This window comes from Poecile atricapillus, chromosome 17 (genome assembly GCF_030490865.1).
Source record: "Poecile atricapillus isolate bPoeAtr1 chromosome 17, bPoeAtr1.hap1, whole genome shotgun sequence".
NCBI lineage: Eukaryota > Metazoa > Chordata > Aves > Passeriformes > Paridae > Poecile > Poecile atricapillus.
Window position 1 is genome coordinate 2,843,906 of NC_081265.1, and position 22,167 is coordinate 2,866,072.

At 41.0% G+C, this 22,167-nt stretch overlaps 1 protein-coding gene across 3 annotated transcripts in view; it reads right to left on the reverse strand.

The window, feature by feature from the left end:
- The window catches only part of CEP112 (centrosomal protein 112), a 159,611-nt gene that overhangs the window by 44,077 nt on the left and 93,367 nt on the right, over window positions 1-22,167 (reverse strand). For all 3 annotated transcript variants that reach the window (XM_058852388.1, XM_058852387.1, XM_058852391.1), the window contains exon 21: window positions 14,855-15,085. In XM_058852388.1, coding sequence (XP_058708371.1) covers window positions 14,855-15,085 — 231 coding nt within the window. The remainder of the gene's footprint in view (window positions 1-14,854; window positions 15,086-22,167) is intronic.

A 22,167-nucleotide genomic window follows, 5' to 3' on the forward strand; every position in this document is an offset into this window, starting at 1 on the left:
GGGAAAAGTGGGGATTACACTGAAAATCCACCCAAGATGCAGCTCAACCAGCTTGGACATACAGCTCTTTCCTTACCTTAGATTTTTTTTTCACAACTCAAAGCTAAAGAATAAACCAAACTGAAAACTAGGCTGCTTGGTCATATCAGAATCCAACCAGCAAATGTTTCTGTAACCCCAGGAAAAACAGTTCTTAAGGTTTTTTTTTCCTCAAATAATTTAAGTTCAGAAATAATTTGATAATAGTTATATTAATAAAAAAGTAAATGCAATTTTATTTCAGGAGAGAAACCTGATTTGTATTTTTCTTGCAGAAACCAGCCCAGCCCCACCACGCTGTCCTCAGGTGAACTGCTTGGCACTCTCGTCTTCTTGGCTCTCAAACTTGAGGACAGGTGTCTAAGACAAATATTTTCTTAGGGGGGACAGAATATCACACAGCTGAGTTCTGAAGCAAATTTAAGCTGATTAAGTTTTCAAAATCTATCTGACCTCCTGCTCAAACCTTTGATCTGTCGTCCTTAGTTTTACGGCACCGCATCCAACGCCCAAACGCCAGCTCCCGCCAGCCCCTCTTTGGGGGAACCAAAAAAACCCACAGGGGCCCCCAAAGTCTCTGAACCCTGTGTGCATCCAGCTCAGGCTCCATTTCTGCAAACACCAGGGATTTCAGGCAGGCAAAGAGTCTTATTGATTTTACTGGGCTATAAAATCGAGGAGCTTAGAGCCACGGAGCATTTGCGGATCGTCATGGTAGGGCTGGAATCATCCTCGGCAATCCGGGCAGCTCTGTAAGGTGCAGCTCAGCGTAAGAATATTACAGCCAGTTCAAAGTAATCCTAAACTTTACATGAAATTGCAATTTCAGATCCTCAATCCCTTCAAATTCCAAAATTATGAAACATATGGGTGTCTCCATCTGGTTGTTGGTACTGAGGAATCTACTAAAAAAAGTTATCAAAACCAATTATCAAATTTGTGCATCATTTTTGAGATAACATTATGGCTTTGTCTGGTTACAGACAGAGAAAATAGCAATACACATTGGTCTGAACCAGCATCTTGAAGAATTCTGGAGCACCAGACAAATTAAATTTCACTTTTTCTCTATTAATCACTCAAAAGTGAACCACAACCACTGTAAGGGCCCACGGTGGGGGTGGATAAATAAAAGGAATGGTGACACAGCAGCAGTTATCCCAGGGAGCTCTGTCCATGCTCTGTTTCTCTTGTACTTGGGCTGACCCACGTTAACACTCGTTCCATTGTACTGCAGCCTTGTTTCAGATGATGTCTTACCACCACTGCATGTCATAAAGTGACTGAAACCACCAGTTTATCTTTAGAGAAAAAAAGTAAAAAATAAATTACAGCAATAGCATAAATTACTGTTACTCCCAGAAAGGGAGAGGGACTCGTCAGCAAGGCACTGCACAGATCACGTTACAGCTGCTCTCGCTCAATTTGCCTGGGGTAAAAGTCCTCATCTTTCATAGAAGCAGCTTTATAACCTCCTGAACCCACAGAAGAAATCCCAATAAATAATAAAAAACCACTCATGAGTTCCATAAACAAATTAGAATTTGTTTGCTCACACTGAGTGGAATCAGGCTGACCTCTGAGAGACAGGACAGAGGTGATTCAAAAGAAAGATACTCTGAATTTCATTGTTTTATTCCTAACTAAAGGCAAAGAAAGGATATCCTAACAGTTTACTTAAAAGGAATTGCAACATTTTATTTTATAATGGCTTTAACAACTTCCAGTTAACAAAATATTTATAAGCTTTGTCTCCCAGCCACCAACAAACCATAAATTCTTGCATTTTCTTCCAGTCCCAAATATTTGAGTGGTCTGAATTTCAGAGGTACTGAGCTCCCAAAGCTTTCCCTGGAGATGGCACAAGCACAGCTAGATGGGCTCTGGTTGTCTAAAACTGATAATATTTGAACCTGTGGCACTAAAAACTGGACAGTCCCTGCCAGTACCTTAAAGAGTCTTACAGGAAGGCTGGAGAGGGACTTTTCACAAGGGCATGCAGTGATAGGAAAAGGGGGAATGGCTTCCCACTGAGCCAGGTTGGTTTAGGTGGGATCTTGGGCAGGAATTGTTCCCTGGGAGGGTGGACAGGCCCTGGCACACATTCCCAGAGCAGCTGTGGCTGCCCCTGAATCCCTGGCAGTGCCCAAGGCCAGGCTGGACAGGGCTGGGAGCAGCTGGGACAGGGGAAAGTGTCACTGCCATGGCAGGGGTGGAATGAGATGGGATTTAAGGTCCCTTCCATCCCAAACCATTCCATAATTCTGTGGCTCCTGCTGACTTCAGCTTTTCCCTGAGGTCTGTAACACCCAGCAGCTCTTGCATCATCACAAACCACACGAGCAGCTCTGATGAAGGCAGAGACCACAATTTACAGCACAGTAAAGATCCAGCTCATGGGGCTGCCTGGGCACCCTCCTTTCCACTGCCATCTTTCAACTGCTGAAATATGAAGCTTTGCCTTTCTTAAAACCTGCAACTAAAACTAATTTAGTACCTCTTTATACAGGCTGTTGGTCTGCAACCAAGGGAGACATAAACCACCTTCCCTGGGGCAGAGGTAGCACTGCTAGACACAAAAAACACCTTTTTACTCTTTTTTGTTCTAAGAAATGAGTAAATACACACAGAGCTGTGTACAGGGAGCATCAAGGGGGATTTATATCACATTTATCTTGATAAATGAGAAGGTTCACACTGGCCTGGTGCAGTTTCCTGGGTTCCTTTTCTTCCAGCTGGCTGCTGGGTGCATGTGCTGGAGGAAGCACGAGCTGTTTCTGAATTATTTTAAGGGCATTCCCTCCCTTTCAGGTTAGGTGCTATTTCAGAAACATAATGAATAAGAATCCAAGTGGAAGGTGAACATTTGGAGGGTCAGCCAGTGTTCATTAAAGTCAAGCTCTTTTTATAGCAGTGGGCAGCACTGCAAATAGAATTAATGGTCTGAAACCCGTTTTCCGTGTGTGAGAGGTGGCTGCTGAAATTCCCACTTGGCAGAAGCTTGTCAGAAGTATCAATTGGAATATCTATTTTTATAATGAAAAAGGTTTAAATTGGATAAGCTGCAGAGGAATTCCACTGATTCAAAAATGAACTCCTGTTTAGTTTCACACAGTTAATATATATTTTAGCTAAAATTATCTGATTATGACGATTTTACATGCGGTTGTTTTATATTACGGAGGACTTTTGCATTAAAAAGATTATGTCCTTGTTGCAGTTAATTGGTTTTAAAAACCAAGTCTAATTCTTTAAAAAGCCTTAAAGCATCATATTGTGGTTGCTGAGCAAAACTGCGTTGACTTCAACAAAACATTTCACGTAAAAATTAAGACCCATTATTAGCACTCCAGATGTGGTGTCTGAATTAATGGATGCTCTTCTAACACAGCCACATTTTCACTTTCTCCTTTTATGAAACGCAGCAGCATCAGTAAAAGAGCACAGGATCTGTGAGAGCATCACATCACAAAAGCAAACTGTGTCCTGCCCTATTACCAGGTATTTATAAGCTGTTTTGGAGGTGTGAGGTGTCTCACAGGGAACTTTTAGTTCCAGTTCCACTCGATGGAGCACATGCCCTAAACAACCCCAAGGTCTCTCCTGGGTCCATCCCTGCACTCTGGGGTTGGCAGCCACATGGACAATTCCATCCTCCAGCAGCATCCATGGAGGCATTTGGGATGTCTTGGATATCTATCAGAAATGAAGCTGTTCAGGATCCTCGAAACGTTACAAATCTGTGCATTGTGTAAGATATTGGGGATAAATCCTTCCCTGGGAGGGTGCTGAGACCCTGGCACAGATTCCCAGAGCAGCTGGGGCTGGCCCTGGATCCCTGGAAGTGTCCCCAGGCCAGGCTGGACAGGGTTTGGAGCAGCCTGGGATGGTGGAAGGTGTCCCTGCCATGGCAGGAAGGTGACACTGGATGAGTTTTAAGATCCCTTCCAACCCAAACAATCGGGGTTTAGTGATGGGCTCGGCAGTGTTGGCTTTATGGTTGGACTCAATGACCTTAGAGGTCTTTTCCAACCTAAATAATTCCATGTTTCTCTGTCTTCCAGCTTTGGAAACTGCTCTCATAACTAGAGTTTTATGCATATATATAGACACAAACAACACCATATTCACTGATAAAGAAGCAGCAGATTTAAGAACTTTTTAGGGTAGTAGCTATGAAAGAATCGTTTTTCAAAATGCCTGCAAGTAGCTAAAAGTGGCCATCCATAAGCTGATCCTCCATAATTAGTTAGATAAAAGTGTAAGCAAACTTTAAAAAAAAAAAAAAAAAAAAAAAAGAAGGGAAAAAAAAAGGAGGAAAAAAATCAAAGGGTGGGGGAGAAGAAGAAAGAAAACTTGCTCCAGGGAAGAAGCAACTGTTCTCTGATGTGCAGCAAGGAATTTAACATCAAAGAACTAATGTAAATGGGGCCCATTTACCTCAAAAAACAACACACCACTCCACATTCTGGAATATTTCTATTTTAAGTTTGACAGCATTATGCTTTGTACCAAAATTCAAGATTGTGCAATTTGATAGATGTCAGAAGAAAACGACCTTCAGAATGGCTAATGGTGGCAATCTTTGTTATTAAGTATGTTAAAACTCTCTGTACAATATCTGTTTAAACTTCAGAGATCAGCAGATCACCTTTAAAGTCCATCTGATTGTACATAAAAATTCCATTTTGACTCAAAGCCTGAAACATGCATTTTCCTTATGTGCCTCTAACACTGACAGTGGGTGACTTCCTACACCAAACTCCTGCTCTTTCTCCTGCTCTCCCTACCAATCAGACAAAAATGAAAGCTGGATCTCTGTTCAGCAGTGAAAATAGCACACCAGTTCAAATATGTAATCTGAACCACCCAAAAGACCATTAAAAATAGTTGAATACCCAAAATGATGTTAACAGAATAATTAGTCAAGTACCAAATGACTTCAAGGGTTTTGAAAATGAATGATAGAAATCCTAAAATCCTATTAATATTCTATTTTACATTTCACTTTTGGAGGTCTACAAATCTTTTCCTTTTTCTTTTTTTTTTCATTAAACATACATCTTTAGGAGAAAAAAAAAAACCCCTCTAATTCATGTGTGAATTACTTTTCATTGGGAAAAACCCAAGAATGAATAGAAATGACTTTGACAGTACCTGCACAGAGAATTGCCTTTCTGTGGGACATTGCAGAGCTCTGCTTAATGGGGGCCCACTGAGAAACTGCTTCTGCAAACTGTGCCTTAGGAAAACTCCAAATTCCAGACTTATCATTTAAACCAACAGAGTATTTCTAATAATTCTGAAATTATGCAGAGCAATTGAATACAGGCATTTTAAACTCTCCCAGAAAGTCTTCTGTGGGGCTCCAGCTGCAGGGTGGCTGATGCCCAAATTACACCAGGACATAAATATTACCTTCAGCTAAATGGGTTTATTGAGCATCTAAATATTCCCCAGCATCACTAATGCTGATTCCCAGTCAATATTGCTGACAGCCAGGCACATCATTTAAAACAAACTGGTCTAAAATACAAGCCTTGCATACAAGACAAGGATTTAAAACCAGATTAACAGCCTGGGTTTGCCACGTGCAATTGTTGAATGCTTGAACTACCCTTTACAGAAGACAAAACTGGTGAGTGCATCAGGCACTTCAAGGGCTGGCAGAGAATTGTGGTTTAATTTGAAGTTTTTCTGGGACATTTTGCCAAGAAATTGCTGGGTGTGATCAGTTCTGGGCTGGGATCAAGGGCACACAGGCAAAGATGGCTGATTTTTGTTTGATTGACTCTCATCTGCCATCTGTGAGATGACTTCTGGTGAAATCAGTGTGGTGTTTTGTGGTGACAAAGATCCCTGCAAATGAGGAGATTCAAATGATCGTCACAGATGTCACTGCTTCTCATCTGCCATCCATCACACCCAGCAGCTGGGGTGGAGATTTCTCATTATTTCCCTATTCTCACCAACTTTGGGGTCAGGTTTTATATTATGGCACCTTCCTTCCCACAGCTCCACACTCAAATGAGATGGAGTAAACCAGGTGAAGATGGGGAGACTGCAACACTCTCCACTTTAGGGTCCCTGAATCACAAATACATTCCTGGATTACCATTTTTATATTTCCTGCTCCTGTTCCATCCAACTAAACAAAGATGGGTATTTAAACTGAGTTTAAGATGTTAAATCAAAAGTGCTGGCATGTCCTTTTTCAGAGCTTTAACAAAGAAAACGGGAACCCAACAGGAATTATTTAAACTTTGACAAGTTGCCTTTATCCAAGGAATGCAGGCACCTCACTCCTCCCATGAGCTTGGGCTCCCCCATGCTCTGACAAAAAGAACTTTCCAGAATCACTCAGGCCCAGATGTTTCTGGTACCCACAAAACCACGAGGGGACAGGCTGTGAAACATCTTTAAAGATGCAAGTCAAAGCTAGAGCTTCCTCCACACACAGGAGGCAACATCCCAAGATGTGACACTTTAACTTGACTCAGTTAAAGATGATTTCACCTGAGCTTTACAAAACATGATTCTCTCAGAAACTGGAGATTTCCAAGATCTGAGAACCTTTACCATTATTTATCAGCTAAATTCAAAGGCCTTGATTTTTGCCAAGGACAGACTTTAAGGCTCCTGAAATAATTATAAAAGGATAAGAATGAAGCTTTTAGATTCTGCATTGCTGTTTTAAATTGAATTTTGTGGCAGGAACAAGCATTTATTAAGAAGACAATGAGCAGAAAAACATTCTATGCATGCATCATTTTAAGACAGAATCTTTGCTATTAAATAGAAGAAAAAGTGGGAACAAAGGACAAACTCTGTACCCCTGAATTAACTTGGCATCACTAAATTAACTCAACATCACAAAGTTAACTCCGTATTTTGAAGTTACATCATCAGACAAGAGCCCTAACAGAAGTTAAACTTCTACATTTGGAAAGACAGACACTGAAAATACGACCAAATCCCCCCAACAAATCTGTGATCTGAAGCCATGAGCGCTCCTTAGCAAGATTAGGCTGGATTACTTTTTGTAGTTTTAAATACAACAAAGCTTCCCCAAAAGAGCAACAACTTCCCGGAGCCAGAGCCGAGAAGAAACTTCCCAAGTCCAGCAAAGGCCCAATTAAAATGAAAATGGAACATATTGCTCCATCATCAAAGCAATTAAAAACATAAATAAGGCATTGGAAGGTTCTTTACATTCCCAATGTTTAATTATTTATCTGTTCTCCGTCCTGCAGCTGTAGGTCAGAATTAACTCCTCTGAAATGAATACAGGAGAACTCTTTTGGGGATTTGTACCTTATTCATTTTCAAGCAAACATTCAAATTCATTTCAAATTCACACAAGAACTGCAACAGTTTCACCTAAATCAGATTTTCTACAAGTTAAACACTCCTCCTACACTCAGATGTGATTGTGAAACTACTTTGATCTCTGTTCCCAAATTTATTGCTCTGTGTAATCCATGACAAAATATAATGTGATTTACTGTATCTCTATATGACAGCCCAGCAGCTGACAGAACTTAATAATTTAGCATAAGAAAAAAACCCTTCTGGCACCAAAATATACAAATCATAATTGAGGCACTTTAGTATCACGTTACAATGAAGCACATGCAGACTGATCATAAGAACTTCAAAACAATTAGAATTCTTTCTCGCCCATTTAATGAAGGTGGGTTTTACTCCGTGACATGTTCTGCAGCTGTAAGCAAGTCATTTTGGAGCACTTTTCTTTCTTCATATTAATGACTCTGAAGGACTAATAACATTGTTTTACCCCTTCCTTATTTCCCAAACACTCCTTCTCCTCCAAAAAAAAAAAAAAGAAAAAAGCCACCTGCAGCTTTTCTCTTCATTATAATGATATGAAGAAAGAGCAAATGAGTGTAAACAATGCCTTCAAATCGTGCCAGTATTTAAATACACAGTTATTATGTTTTACATTAGTTTGGTCTTGATCACTGAGCATTTTTTTTGAATAAAGCTATTTGGAAATCTGTATTTTTTTTGTTGTTGTGCTGACCTAAGCAGGGATGTGATGGACACATCCCATGGGGCACCTTTTCCAGGGGCTTGTGCTGACTCTGGGGTTTGGGGGACTTGAGAAAGTCTTTGTGCAAAGGATGCATCTCCCCAAAAACTTCCAAGCAAAGTAAGAACGTGGAGCTCGTGGATAGAGGAGGATTTTCTACTTCTAATTCCAAGGAACAAACACCAGTTACTGCTGCTGGCACAACCAAAACCATGGAGATGCCTGCAGGGACTGGGATCCAGGAGCAGGGAATCCTTCCTGTCACACCTGACCAGGAACCCAGACCTCACTCAAGAATTCTGAACAAATCTAAGAATGAATTTGTTGAATCAGTTGTTAAAATAAAAACAAAAATCCACCAGCAATCTCACACTGCAGTCAGCACCACACTGGAAAACAGCTGATGTTTTCCAAATATTATCACGTACCCAGGAGTATAAGGATAAGTAAAATTGGTAAATTAGAGAAAACTGGACTTACAAGCAATCAGCCTTTTCCAAGACACAAGGTATTGGGGAAAAAAGGGAGAGAATGAGGTCATGATTCAACTGGGCTTTTAAAAATATTTAATAAAGCTGAAATAATAAGCAATTGTGCATTACAAGATAAAGTCGGTGTGTTACAGGTTGTTTGGAGAGTGAAGAAAGGCTCGGGAAACAATTGAAAAAATAATTAAAAGAGTTGTTCTGCCACTGGCAAAACCTCAGCATTCACCTTTTCCTCCATCCCCAAGACTTTGTGAGTCTTGATCTTATGAATGCACTCCAAAGGATAAAAGCTGGAAGTTCAGGGATTGGGAAGAGGCAGCACATGCCCAGGTGCTGCAGAACAGGGAGGGCTCTTTGGGCACACACTTGAAAAAGAAAGAGGAAACAGAAACCTCAGAAAAGCTCCATCTGTGAATGCTTCTTCAACAGCTATTTTAGATTGATACCAGTTGGCTAAAAACCCACCAAACCCTAAAAAACCCAGGCAAACTTCTCCAACAACTACCCAGCTATAACTGATATGACAGAACACAAATAAAGTGTGCTGAAAGATGAGCCACATGATTGAGCTCTAATTTTAATCATATCAGTCCTTGCCCTGCTGAAAGCCATCTTTTTAATTCCATATTTTGTCATAATTTATCATTTGGCTCTTGTCTGGTTCTCATTTCATAAGAACACTGCTTCAATCATTTTCATTTTTAACCCTGTGGTGCTATTTGTGAGTGCAAATAATGGTGCCTGATCTCCCTTCAGACATTAATGAAGATATTAAAAAGTCAGCCTGTTGCTCATGGGTGCAGATTTTTTTTCCCCACAGTGAGAATTATACCAACTTCTCCTGGCTCCTAACTCTGGAACCAGATTTAGAAGTACAGCTGATGAGCAGAAATCTGACCTGTTGTTTCCTGGATTGTTTTTTCTGAGTTTTTATTTTTATTGTTTTTTTTTTTTTTTAAAGAGATTGGAGCAGAGTAACTCTTTGAATAACTGCAGCTCTTGCTTTGAAACATCTCCAGTAGGGAGAGTGCCATAAATTCTGTTAGATCTTATTTGAGTGAAATATCCCTGAGATGATTCTACCATCTTCTTCTTCATGTTTGGCTCTGCTGTTTGAAGACCCTTCCAAATGGCTCCCCTGAGAGATGATGCAATTCCTGTGACCATGTTCCTGGTCCACCACCATCCTGCTTTTTCTTTGGAGGAATCAGAAGGAGCAGTGCAAAAAGGGACACACTCCAGAGGAAACTGCTTTTAAAAGGATTTGTTGAAAGGTACTATCAAGACAGATTAAATAATCTGTATTTTTTCTGCTAATATACATTTAAAATATTTCCTCTTTGTGAAATATATTTCTTCTTGATCTTTTTGGCATCATGTTTTGCATTTACTTGATCTTTTGGCACCACATTTCTGGTTTTGCTAGGTTTCCTCCAACAAAGCCAAGTGCACTACACTCATTTTTATTAATATTAGCTGGTGAATCACTATCACTGTGTCAGAAACATTCAAGAACCAAATGTAATTTAATGTACACAGGCTCTACAAAACAAAAACAATAAAAATATTGCTGCTCTGGAACAGAGAGATAATATCAGAGACAACAGCTCTTGGATTCTAATGAAAAAAATTAAGACTTGGGTAACATCCAACTCTTCTTGGTAAGAATTGGAGGCTCTTTAAATTATTCATAGCTGGGGCCTAAGTTAAATAATTGATGTAATAGACTCAAAACAAGTTTAAAAAAATGGCACATTTACAACTGGTGGGGATCCTGCCTGCATTCAGCAAGGAAACAAACAGGTCTGCATTACAATTAGACACAATTTAATGAGATCATTACACTTGGGAGGAATACACGTCCACGTTTCATGGCTGACCTATTTGCCCTGATGTAAATAGCCAGGGAATCACTGCAGTGAGTGTGAAAACAGCTCCTCTGAGAGCTCCCACAAACAAAGTTATCTGCAAGTGTGGCTTCAGCCTCCAAGTTAATGAAGTGAAAGGTGTCAGATCAAAGGTTCCATCGCATCCAGTTCTCAGAAGGTCTTAGGGACAAAGATGGAACCATTTTTGGTGTTAATGAAATGTGGAGTTGGCAGAGAAGAAGCAGAGCTGGAGAGACAGGACCCAGACATGGGAACTCATGGAAGGCATGAGATGCTTGTACTTTAGGAGCAGAAGTAACTGCTTAGGGGAAACTCAATACTTTTAATCAAGTATTTCTTGGAGTATCTTTCATCTCAGAAGATGTCATATTCCTTCCCTTCATCTTGTGTGTCTTTGCCAGTGCTCAACAGTGTGACTTCATCTGCACCAGTGCCAGAACAGATACTGTGAATCACAGATATTCCTGTGGATGCAGCATGAAAATATGCCCAGGGAGTCACATCCAGCTGGGCTGTTCCAGGGCTGTGCTGGGTGAGGAATTAATCCAGCATCACAGAGCCTGATGCTGAAGGAGGGACTGAAATGTCCCCTTGGGTGCATCAGCAGTACCATGTTTGCAAATTATATGCAAAAGTTGCTCAGAAAAGAAGCATCCAACTATAGGACACTGTCTGAAGAGTTTTGAAAAGGGCCCCATTACAAAAACATTATATTGCAACAAAAATGTTATATAGAATAATTATTCCTAATTAAGGAAGTGGTCACTTACAGAGTCAACTTAACTTTAAGGTCTCCAAGTATCTGAGTTTTATGTGGACTTCAAACAGGCCCAGGTAAAAACTGTAAACAGATTTTGATTTAAAATCACAGGAATCTCAGAGTACAACTAACATTGACATCATTAAAGTCTACAAGCAGGATCTGCACGGCTCTGGCCAGGTTTGATGCCACCTTGGTGTCCCATCTCTCCAGAGGGAATCACTTCACAGCTCCCTTCCATCAACTGCAGCCCCAAAAATAAAGTGTTTAATTTGTTTTGGGGTTTTTTTGACTACGGCTTTGTCCTGTAATCAAATATCATGTGTGTTCAGTAGAGTCAATACACAAAAATGTAAATTACTTCTCCACAAGAAAAGCAGCGCTGAAAGAGAATTAGATGTTCCTGGAACCTGAATAAACCTTTAACAGAATGAGTCAAAATATCTATTTAAATATAGAAAAGAAGTCAATAAAAAGCTAAATGCTGAAAATTATTTAGAGAGAAAAAAAAAAAAACCCATCATCATCTTCTCCCACTGCAGTTTACTCATGTGTGCTGCTCAAAGGGAGCTTTTTTATGAGATATTTTCAGTGTTCCAAGGTTGCTTCCTCTGAGCATTGTTAGCCTGTCCACTGCTCTGCTCGGGCTGTGCTTGCTGAATGCTCATTTCCTCTGCCAAGAAAATCCCACAGAACGTTACAAACAGCGGCGGCGGCCAAGCCCCACATCTGCACACACTCAGACTTTGTCTCCTGCTTTCAGCCACTCCTGGCACAGCTGGAGCTGCTCCCAGCTCTGTGCACTGCACTGCACCTGGCCCAGGAGTGCCCCAAGTGCTGCTGATGCAACCTGGAGCTCACCTGGCCCTGCCCAAGCTCCAGGGCTCTGTGCTCCCAAATATCCAACAAGCATGGAATGGGTTGGGTTGGGTTGGGTTGGAAGGGACCTTAAATCCCATCTCATTCCACTCCCTGCCATGGCAGGGTCACCTTCCCCTGTCCCAGGCTGCTCCCAGCCCTGTCCAGCCTGGCCTTGGGCACTGCCAGGGATCCAGGGGCACCCTGTGCCTCTCCACCCTCACAGGTAATAGGGCAAAATGCTTTGCAGAAAAATGATCCTAAAACTTCTGTCAGCTCCACCAGGTCTGCACAGAAAGTGCTGAAAACACATCAGGATCTTACAGGAGCAAAGCAGGAAAAAATGTGCCCAGTCCTAACAATGTCCTGGGAATCTCCAGCAGACACCAACCCTGACAAACCCTCAGAGGTTAAGGGAGTGCTCAGGAACTGACATCACAATAAACAACGTCCCAGCCTTAAAGCTGAGATTTTTAAGCAACAGAAAATTAAAGACCTCAATAAATTATGTGTCCCTAAATATCAAAAAGCTGTCTACAAACACCAACAAATATCTGAATGTTCGGTGTGCCTGTAATGAACTCCTCCTTTCCCTGTCTCTGCCCCTCACTCCTCTCCTTCTCATCCCCAAGGACGATGGGGAGGGCATTGCCAGAGGAATCCTGGATCTTCTTTACCCATTTGCAGTTCTGTTTTTCTTGTCACTGAAGTATGAATCATTTCTTTTGTATTTCCTCATGTTCACGTTAAAAACAATCCACAATGCCACAAAGCAATCCCCACAGAAATCATCATTATTCCCAGAGCAGATCACAGAGGAATGAGATCCCTCGCTTGAGAATGGACTGACCTTCAGAAAATCTGGCCAGTCAGATGTTCCACGCCTAAACTGTGAAATTCAGTTTGCCTTTAGATTTTTAAGCAATCTTCAGAGAATTGGCACCAAAAAAAGTAAATTTAGAGAACATTCTTTTCTCCCATATTGTCCTAAATTCCCAGGTAACAAAATCTGATAGAAAATATTTTCATAAAAAGGTTTCAAGGCTCCTGCTGCAATTAAGATGCTTCTGTTCACCCCCTTGGATAAAATCATCAAGGTTCCACAGACTAGGACCAAGATTTGAACTAAATTAGCTGAAACTGCTACTTTTGAGCTTTAAATGGAGTTTGCCCTCTAAGCTACTTTGAGTTTTAGATTTTGTGGCCAGTTTCCACAGTTCTACAACTGCAAGACAGAAATGAAACAGAAAGGGGAATGGAGATTGGAAGGTAATGCCAGGTATTTTCACATGTCTGTGAAAGACTTTTCAACAGAGATGTTTTGTACTTTTCCCCTCCTATCTTTTGCTCAACATGTGCTCTTCAGATTAGGGTAAAAACAGAGAAGTGGGTTAAAGAAAAAAAATACAATAGCAGTTAATATAGCTTAAAATTAGCAAATTTTTTGAAAAATAGAAAAAAATCCAACAAATTAAAGAAAACCAGTATTTCTGACAGAAATGACAATTCAAGACTATTAGAGATATTGCCCTATGAAGGATTATTTGTAACTTTAATTTGAGGATGTAAAGAAGTTAACTTTTCTTTTGCTATACTACACATGTAAAAAAAGATCAAAGAAAGAAAAGAATTGAGATTCAAATTCCATTTTTAAGCAAAAATGACAATGTCTTCCTGAGTTAAAATTAATCCTTTAATGATGAATTTCAAAGGTTTAAATACTTTCTGTGACCTTGGCTTTAAATAATTATGCCAAGCGGAGCTTTCTGTACATTCAGAAAAGATTCTGAATTGTTGATCACAGCCATTTTAATGGCTTCAGGCTGGCTGATTTCCAACATAATCCTCCGAATGCTCTTTAAAATTACAGACCAAGAACCTGACGCAGGTAAATGAAATGTCACTTGCACAAAGGCTGCTCAAATACTCCATGCAGATTGTTAATTTGTGCCACTGCACATCCCCTTGCAAGAAAATGTGTGATTTAGTGTCTTAATGCAATGTATAAAAGAGACTTCAGCAACTATCTGCTTACACATACACAGAGTCTACCATAAATATTAAGTAGGGTTTTTTTTTAGTTTGGCTTTTGACATAAAACTTGCATGTTTTAGCTCCTAACTGGGGGGAATACTTGAATTCAAGACAGGGGTCCAAGGGATGCTCAGCAAGCTGGAACATGGGCAGTGACCCCACAGAACACAACAGGAGGGAAGCCTTGATCAATCTGAAACATTAATTTCTATTTTCAAATCTTACCCAGAGTCCTTTCTCACTTGATGTACACCACAGGCAAAAGTAGAGCAGCCACTGTGAGCAACCAGACACAATTTCCTTGCACCCTGAGCCTGAGTTTTTCCCTCCTTAAGAGCTCACCCTCTTTTTAAGAGAGAAAAAGCTTGGCTAGGCAGAACCACCCTTTCCACAGTCTCTATTCCAGCAGAGGAAGATCAGCCTGCTCCTGGCTGGCTTTCCTGTGAAATCACCTGTGTTTTTAAAGTGCTGTTGGCTCCTGAGCACCTCATGGCACCTTCCATCCCTGCTGGAGGTGCTGCCCAGCCCCAGAGTGTCCAGAGCAAAGCTTTTCATCCCAGAACCCCAGAACACCCCACACACGTGCTGTGGCTCTGCCATCCCATGCTCTGCTTCTGTCTTTTCAACTCAGCTGACCCCTAAACATTTTTCCTTAGGGAACCTTTGCTCAGCTGACCTTCGGGGTGATCACTCCCCTTTCACCCCACACAGCTGCTCTTTGCGAATCCCTTACCTTATTCAAGGCTGCCTCTGTCTCTGCTGTGTGCTTCATTTTCATGTCTGATATCACTTTTTCCATCTCCATCTTCAGACTGTTGAGTGCTGCCTCCTTGTCTCGAGCTGCCTTCAGCTTTTCCTCGTCCCGCTGGAGGCTCAGGTCCAGCAGCTGATGGTTCCGCAGAGCGTTCGCCTGGATCAGCTCCTCCCTCAGCTTGCGGATCTGGATCTCCAAACCTGAGATCACCTGAGAGGAAGAGCAAACAAAGTGACAAAACCCAAACCCACAACACAAAACCTACTTGGTTTCCTCCAGCAGGCTGTCAGCAGAGGTAGGAGCAGACTCAGAGGATGCTCTGTCCCTTTTCCCAGCCTCTCTTCTTGCTCTTCCCTTTCTCTTCCTGCACACAGGTAAATACAGCTCCCCCTGCCCAAAGCATTGGTAAGATGGACCCTTTTGGAGGAGAAATGGAGCTTGGGGCATATAATCACTACATATCCTACCCATGCCTCCTTTTTTGTCCTTAAGAAATGACCTGCTGCCTTCTAATGAGCTATCAGAGTATCACCACTCATTTATCAATCACTGCTGGCCCCTAATGGGGGAACACAAAGGGGGAGGGGTGGAAGTGACAGGAATAAAACTGTGTCACACCCAATTCCACAGAATTCACTCTGCTGCTTTACCACAGGAGTAGCTACACATCTATTACTTCAGATTACACTTGCATGGAACTCTCACTAGTTACTTTTCTAAGTCCATTTCCTCTGTGGGTTCTTCACTGGAGTACAGGAGCATCATCACATCTGGGACATAAAGCACTGTCCTTACAGCTAAGTGTGATGGATGACACTGAAAGCACATCCATGTTTTCATTCATAAATGTAATTTTGAAAATGAGCACTTTCACTACGAAACTCACACAGAATTTCCCCCTTTGTCCTCCCTGTTTTACAAGAAACTTTGCAGTTGCCTGGAATTCTTTCAGAGAGGATGTAACAATACTGAGAGCAGAAACTGATGTTCTACCAAGTAAGTGCAGGTGACTCAGCTCAAGCTTATTAAAGGTTTCACAAGAAAATCTGAGGAAAAGTAGTGTATATTTAAAGTTCCCATTGTCCTGGAATGCCAGTTTCTCTCCAACTACTATTTTTCTTCTTCAGACATTTTTAATACACTCTCTGTACTCAACTACACCATTTATTTTCAGCCTCTGAGAACCACATTACTACAAAAATTTGAAAAGGAAACATTTGTTTCTGACCAAAGTTGGGACATGAATGACTATCAGATCTATTGCCTTGTACATTAATCTCCCAAGACAGACTCCTATAAATACTGTGATCTGAGAAAGGGAAAAAAAAAATCAAGACTTGAAAGTTTGCCTATTTTCCAAGCTATTTAGACTATATGTTGTAATAAAAGACATTGTCTCCCTTCAAACCTTCAGTTTGTCCTTCAGCTATCCCAGCTGTAACATGTATTAAATAATATCAACCATCTCAGAAACTTATTTTGCTTCCATGCTTTCTTAATTACTCACTGGCATTAGTCCCTACTATGTCAAAGGTAAGAGAGTGTGTGTGGAGAAGGAATGAGAACGTCATTTGTATACAGAACTCCACCACAGGCCACATATTTCAGCCCTATCAGCATTATCTCAAGCATATGTTTCATATACTGTAATCTGTGCTAGATCCTTTCCTTCCTTTCCTGAGCTTTTCCTCTACACATGTTTAATTTCTTATTAAATCTGTATACAGAATAAAAACATAAAATACATTTCAGTGTATAATTATAATCCGCAATGTACTTTTATAATTCTTTCGGAAAATGATTTCATCTCCAGATCACAAGAACATGACAGCCTGCCTGGCTTTTCCTTAAGCAAAGCAGCACTAACTCCATGAAGATAAGAGCTGTAATTGCTGCTGGGTGATATGGTCTGCGTTCCAAACTGACACACGGAGAATTTGGGGTTTTTAACAGCTGCCCCAGTGTGAGTTCTGCCTAAAATAGCCACAATTATCTTTTCATCTCTGAGAGTTCTTTCTAAAAGCTCATTCCCCTACTTTCCTCTTTTTTTTAGTCCTGTTTTTTAAAAAAAAAACTTATTTTAATTACACCCCCAACACACACATAAGTGAAGTGCTCAGAAGTTCCTTAAAAAGTTTGTTAAAATATTTAGGATAAGAAATCAGGGCTAACTTCTTATAACACAACAAAAATTCATTCACAAATGATACTACAAGCCAAAATAAAGACTGGGTAAATTCCTGTTACACTTTTTAAGCTTTACTTCCTTCTTTATTCAATGGTTCTTATACAAAGTCACTAGAAAATGAAACACAATCCAGTGTTTTCTGCAAGGAAAAAGTAACAGCTCCCAGCCTTCAGATCCAAAACTGGGGACAGCTGAGAGTGAGCTGAATGTTATAGGTAAAGCAACAGCAATTAATATGCAAAGGAGTATTAATGTTGGACCTAATAGATGGCAAAAGCAGATTTGGTTCTATTAGGGAAGAAGAAAGACTCTGAAGACGGGGTGATGGCAGCGAAACTAATATGATTAAAGGAGTCCCTTTGGAGCAACTTCACCGCCAGTAAGATGATGTTAAGAGACATCTAATCTCTCCAAAGTGACTGGAAAAAGCTTATATTGGGGATCACAGACACAGTTCTTGTCAATTACTTTCAAATAAGTCCAGTTCTCACAGCCAGATTAGTTTTTCCCATAAACAAAGTCAGTGGCAGAAGCAGCTTACGCCCAACTCAGCGCCTGAGACAACTTTGTGTGACACGGATATCTACCCACTGCTGCAGGAAATGAATCCCAAACTTTCCAGCACTCTGCTATTCCACATGCCAGCTTTAATAAACTATTATTAGACTTAAATGTAGGCAAATTAGGGGAAAAAATAAAAAAGCCCCAAGATGACTTAATTCTCAGTTGCAAAAAATCCATGAAATACAAAACTTATGAGCAACTGTCTTTTCTTAATGATTCTGTGGGAAAAGAAAAGCTGCAGTTACAAAATCTCACTTCTCAGGCTGGAGATCCAAAGGCAGGAAGGTTTCTTTGTAACACTGAGTCCTCTTTCTCAGTCTTGGCTTCTCAAAGTCTCCTCTGGCTGCCCAAATCTCTGCTTGGGAACCAAATGGTTTGCATGGTCCAAACAACTGCTCGAGTACAAAAGCTGCTGTGAGAAAAAAACACCTTAAACATCCCATCTAAGCAAATTATTATTGTGCTAAACGAGGATTAAACATAAGAAATAAAGGCTGACAGTATGTAACAGAGCCAAAATGTTACTGTCACTTGCTGCCTTTTCTGGATTGAAGTGTTGTAGTCTCTATTTTGGTGGTGTGGGTATGAGCACATGAAATAAGAGAGATCTGTATCTATTTTAGAAAGGATGCAGAAGTTTGTAGCAATTCCCAGGATGGCCATGCCACAGGACCATGCCCCAAACAAGGGAGCATTTGGTAAAATGACCATTAGTTCACATACAGGACAACAAACAGGACAACACCAGCTCACACAGTTTCCCAAATGGAACAAAAATACATAAACTGTGTGACAGAGATTTCATAAAGGTTTATAGGACATACTTGTATGTCCCTTAGATGAAGAAACTGCTGGCCAAGGTGGTGATTTCTATTTCTGTTTCAAAGAAATAACTTAGAATTCTAACTAAGAATATCTGTGCTGAAATAGTGTCATAAAAAGGGTGGGTCATAAGCCCACAGCAATTTGCCTGCAGGGAAAAAATAGACTTGAAAGAAAAAGAAGAAGGTTGGTCACTTACTTTGGCCTATTTAAAATGCCAATAAATGTACTGCGTGTTATTTGGAAGGAAAACATGTGCTCTTCATTTTAAAAAGTAAATTGCATAAGAAAACATAAAGTTGGCAAAAAGTTTAAATTAAAATCTGTTGCTGATGCCTGAAACTCTGCTCCACTTCCAGGCAACAGGAATGAGAAATGGACCGAATGACTACGGCCCAATTAAAAACAATAATAACCCAAATTCCCTTTATTTTCCAGGAGCTCCTACTTCACCCCCATGAAGCATTTCCTTGGATCAGTTTCTGAGGAAGAGGCTGGAGCATGACAGCATCTTCATCCTCACGGGAAGAGCACACGGAGCTTGCTGTGTCCCTCCTCAGTGCATTACACACCCAAGCACATCCACCCAGCGCTCTGCTCCAGCAGCCAGGGCGTTTTACAGCCACAAAAACAAGGCAGTGGAGAGTGAAGATGAAATGCACTCCTAATTTATTCCCCGAGGTGCAGATCCAGAGCTGCTGAGGTGTTGTTTCAGCAGATTACAGTAAGTGACTAAGAGGTGCCAGCAGATGAAGCTGCAGCAATCTCCTTGCTCTCCTTGCTGGGAGCACTCGGGCTGCTGGAACAGAGCATCACTGTTCAACACCCCAGAGCTGCTCAAGGGGCTCCTGACAGCTCCTCAAGATGAGTTTCAGAAGTTTTCTGTGCTAGGTTAACTTGGCTCCAGTCAGAGATGACTGCACAGGGCTCACTTTGCTGTGCTGAATTTTGCTGGCATGTAACATTTTAAAAAACCTACAACAAACCCCCTGAACCTCTGAGCAGCAGCACTGGACGAGGCTGGATGATCCCAAAGATCCTCTCTAGGATAATAACCTCAAATATCAGCCTGTAAGTCCTATTTGAGCACAGATAAGCAGCTTCTGCCTCTGTGTGCCAAGACCTTCTCAGCATTTCCTCCTCCTGAGAACACTGAAATGAGCAGTGTGTGCTGGGGAACATCAGCTGGGCCCTTCTGAAAGGGACATTTGTCTCTCTGTGCCTGCCATGGGGTGACAGCGATGGATGAGGCATCCATAACATTTGTTATTGGCCTCTGGATTACTTTTGAAAGGAGATCAGTCCCGTCAAGGGAAAGGCAGTCTGCAGTAAAAACAAATCTCACTTTGATGATGAAGTGAAAGGAAAATAAGGAATGAAGTAGGAACACCCAGTGATTCAGTGGTGACAATGACTCCCTTTTTAGCCATGAGCAGGGCAGTGTCCCAGAGGAGGGGGATGAAGTGTCCTGTCCCAGCCCCGCAGTTTATTTACTGTAAAACACCTCAGAGGGGATTATCTGCTGAAAGGGGGAATCCAAACTGCTTTGGCTTTCTTGTGAGTAAACAAAGCTTTATCAAATGCTGGCAAACAGATCATACAAGTTTCTATCCCATCACAAAAACAACCAATGCATTTAACATAAAAGAAGTCTGAAAAATAAATATTTGCAGCTCTAAGCTTAGAAAAAAAGTGTAGCTATATGAACTTCAAATGTGTGTAATGTTGATTTATGTTTAGAACAAAATTGGTTTATATTAATGAGTTTTTCTACTGCAGCTTCTGCAAGGGACAACAATCCTTCTCTTAACTGATTTTATTCTGGTTTTCAGAAACTATTGACATGATTTTTACCCTCTGGACCCTGCCAACCAAAGGCCAGGCACAGTCCTAATGGCTCTCAGATCTTTGTGTCCACAAATCATTCTACTGAGTCTGACTCACTGGTCCCACTATACCTGCATTTCTCCATGCCAAAGGAATTCCAACTGGCCAGTCCAGCCAGCTGGCAGCTATTTGTGGCTCCTTTCTATTGAACTCAATCATGTCCATTTAAACAACTACATTAAAAATATTTTCTATACTATGGCAATTTCAATTAAAATATGCAAAGAATTTATTACCCTTTTTCTCTCCTGATTCCTAAAGTCAGCAATTTGCCAATATTATGAATACTTTATAAGATGAGATTTCATTTGCAAAGAAAACTAGTGGCACATTATCACGTGGGTAATGATGTGGCAGAGCACAAATTCGAAGGAATAAGTACTAAACAGCTATTTAGCTTTCACAGCACAATCTGTTACACTGTCAAGTTTAAATGCCTTTTGGGTAAGAACACACAGGCCCATAAATGTGGCATTTAAGGGAGCAGATAAATGAAATGGTGTGAAACGAAGTGAAAATGAACAACAGTTCAGTGACAAGCAGCTTGGGCTCAGCTCCTAAGATCATTCCAAGAGCACAGGGGCTGTGCAAACCTTTGCAGGGGAAAACATGGAAATTAGCACCCCCACCATTATAAATAGTCCTGGACAGTGGTCTAAGACTTCCTGGAAACACTAAAATACCACTTTCAATACTCAGAGATGCATTTTATTGTATGCTTATATAGTATTTTGTGCACACTGAAGTGTTCTCATTCTTGAGGGGAAAAAAATCTTTCCAGAACGTTGGTTTTATTGCAGAGTTTCTTAAAAAGGAGCCACCTTCATCCTACTTATATATATATTTCTCTCTATATCTCCTAGATTTGACTACATTGCAGTGATGGGGTGAAGTTATTAATACGTTCATAAGTGAAATGTCCTCAGTTTATAAATCAGGTTGGGAATTATCAAGTTTAGGTCTTGGAGGAAAACTGACACAAAACCAAAGCTGCACTCACTAATCTGCAGCTGCACAGCACAAGGGGAAGCTCTCCAGGCTCAGACAGATGAATGTCCAGTGAAAAGCAGCTCAGTAAGAGCAGTGACAGTGAAACGTGTGCAGCTCAGCAGGGTCACATCTCAGGCCCCACCTTCCAGGATTTATGCAAAGGTCTATCAGCTCCATCCCCACACAACCTCAACTCCTCTCACCTTTGCTCACTGTACCTCTGACATCTCCCTTGAAAATACCCCCTGGGATTTGTAAAGGGAGGTGTTGAGCTGCAAACTGACATATTCATTTCATTAATTTTAACAGCATTAAGCTGCTTTTAAAGGTTAACCCTCCTTGGTAAGATTCCTTACTTGGGCTATTCCAGCACTGTGTGAGCTTTGAAAAACTCCTCTAACATTTATGACTCTGATAGAAGTTTATTCCTACTAATCCTGTGTATTTGTATCTCCCAGGGTCTCAGCTCGGTGTGGGGACTGGTTTAACAGCTCCCTACCTGTGCAGTGCTGCTGGATGGAAACACCTCTGGCATCCAAACCATGGCCAACACCCTCCTCACCACAACCCCTGCACTGAACACTGGCCCAAGGAAGGTCCAGCACCCTTCAAGAAGAGATTTTACTTTTTAGCAATGTATTTGCTCTGTCTTGTCTAATACTGTTTAGCATTTCCTGAACCACACTGCAAGTGTTGACTCACTAAGAACAACAGTTACCTTCTACTCAGCTCCACTTCCAACAAGATTAATGAAAAATGAGTCTGTCTGTGTCATTCCTATAAATAAACACGCCCAGGCAACAATTAACAGGTAATTTAACCCCCAAACTGTTCACTGACT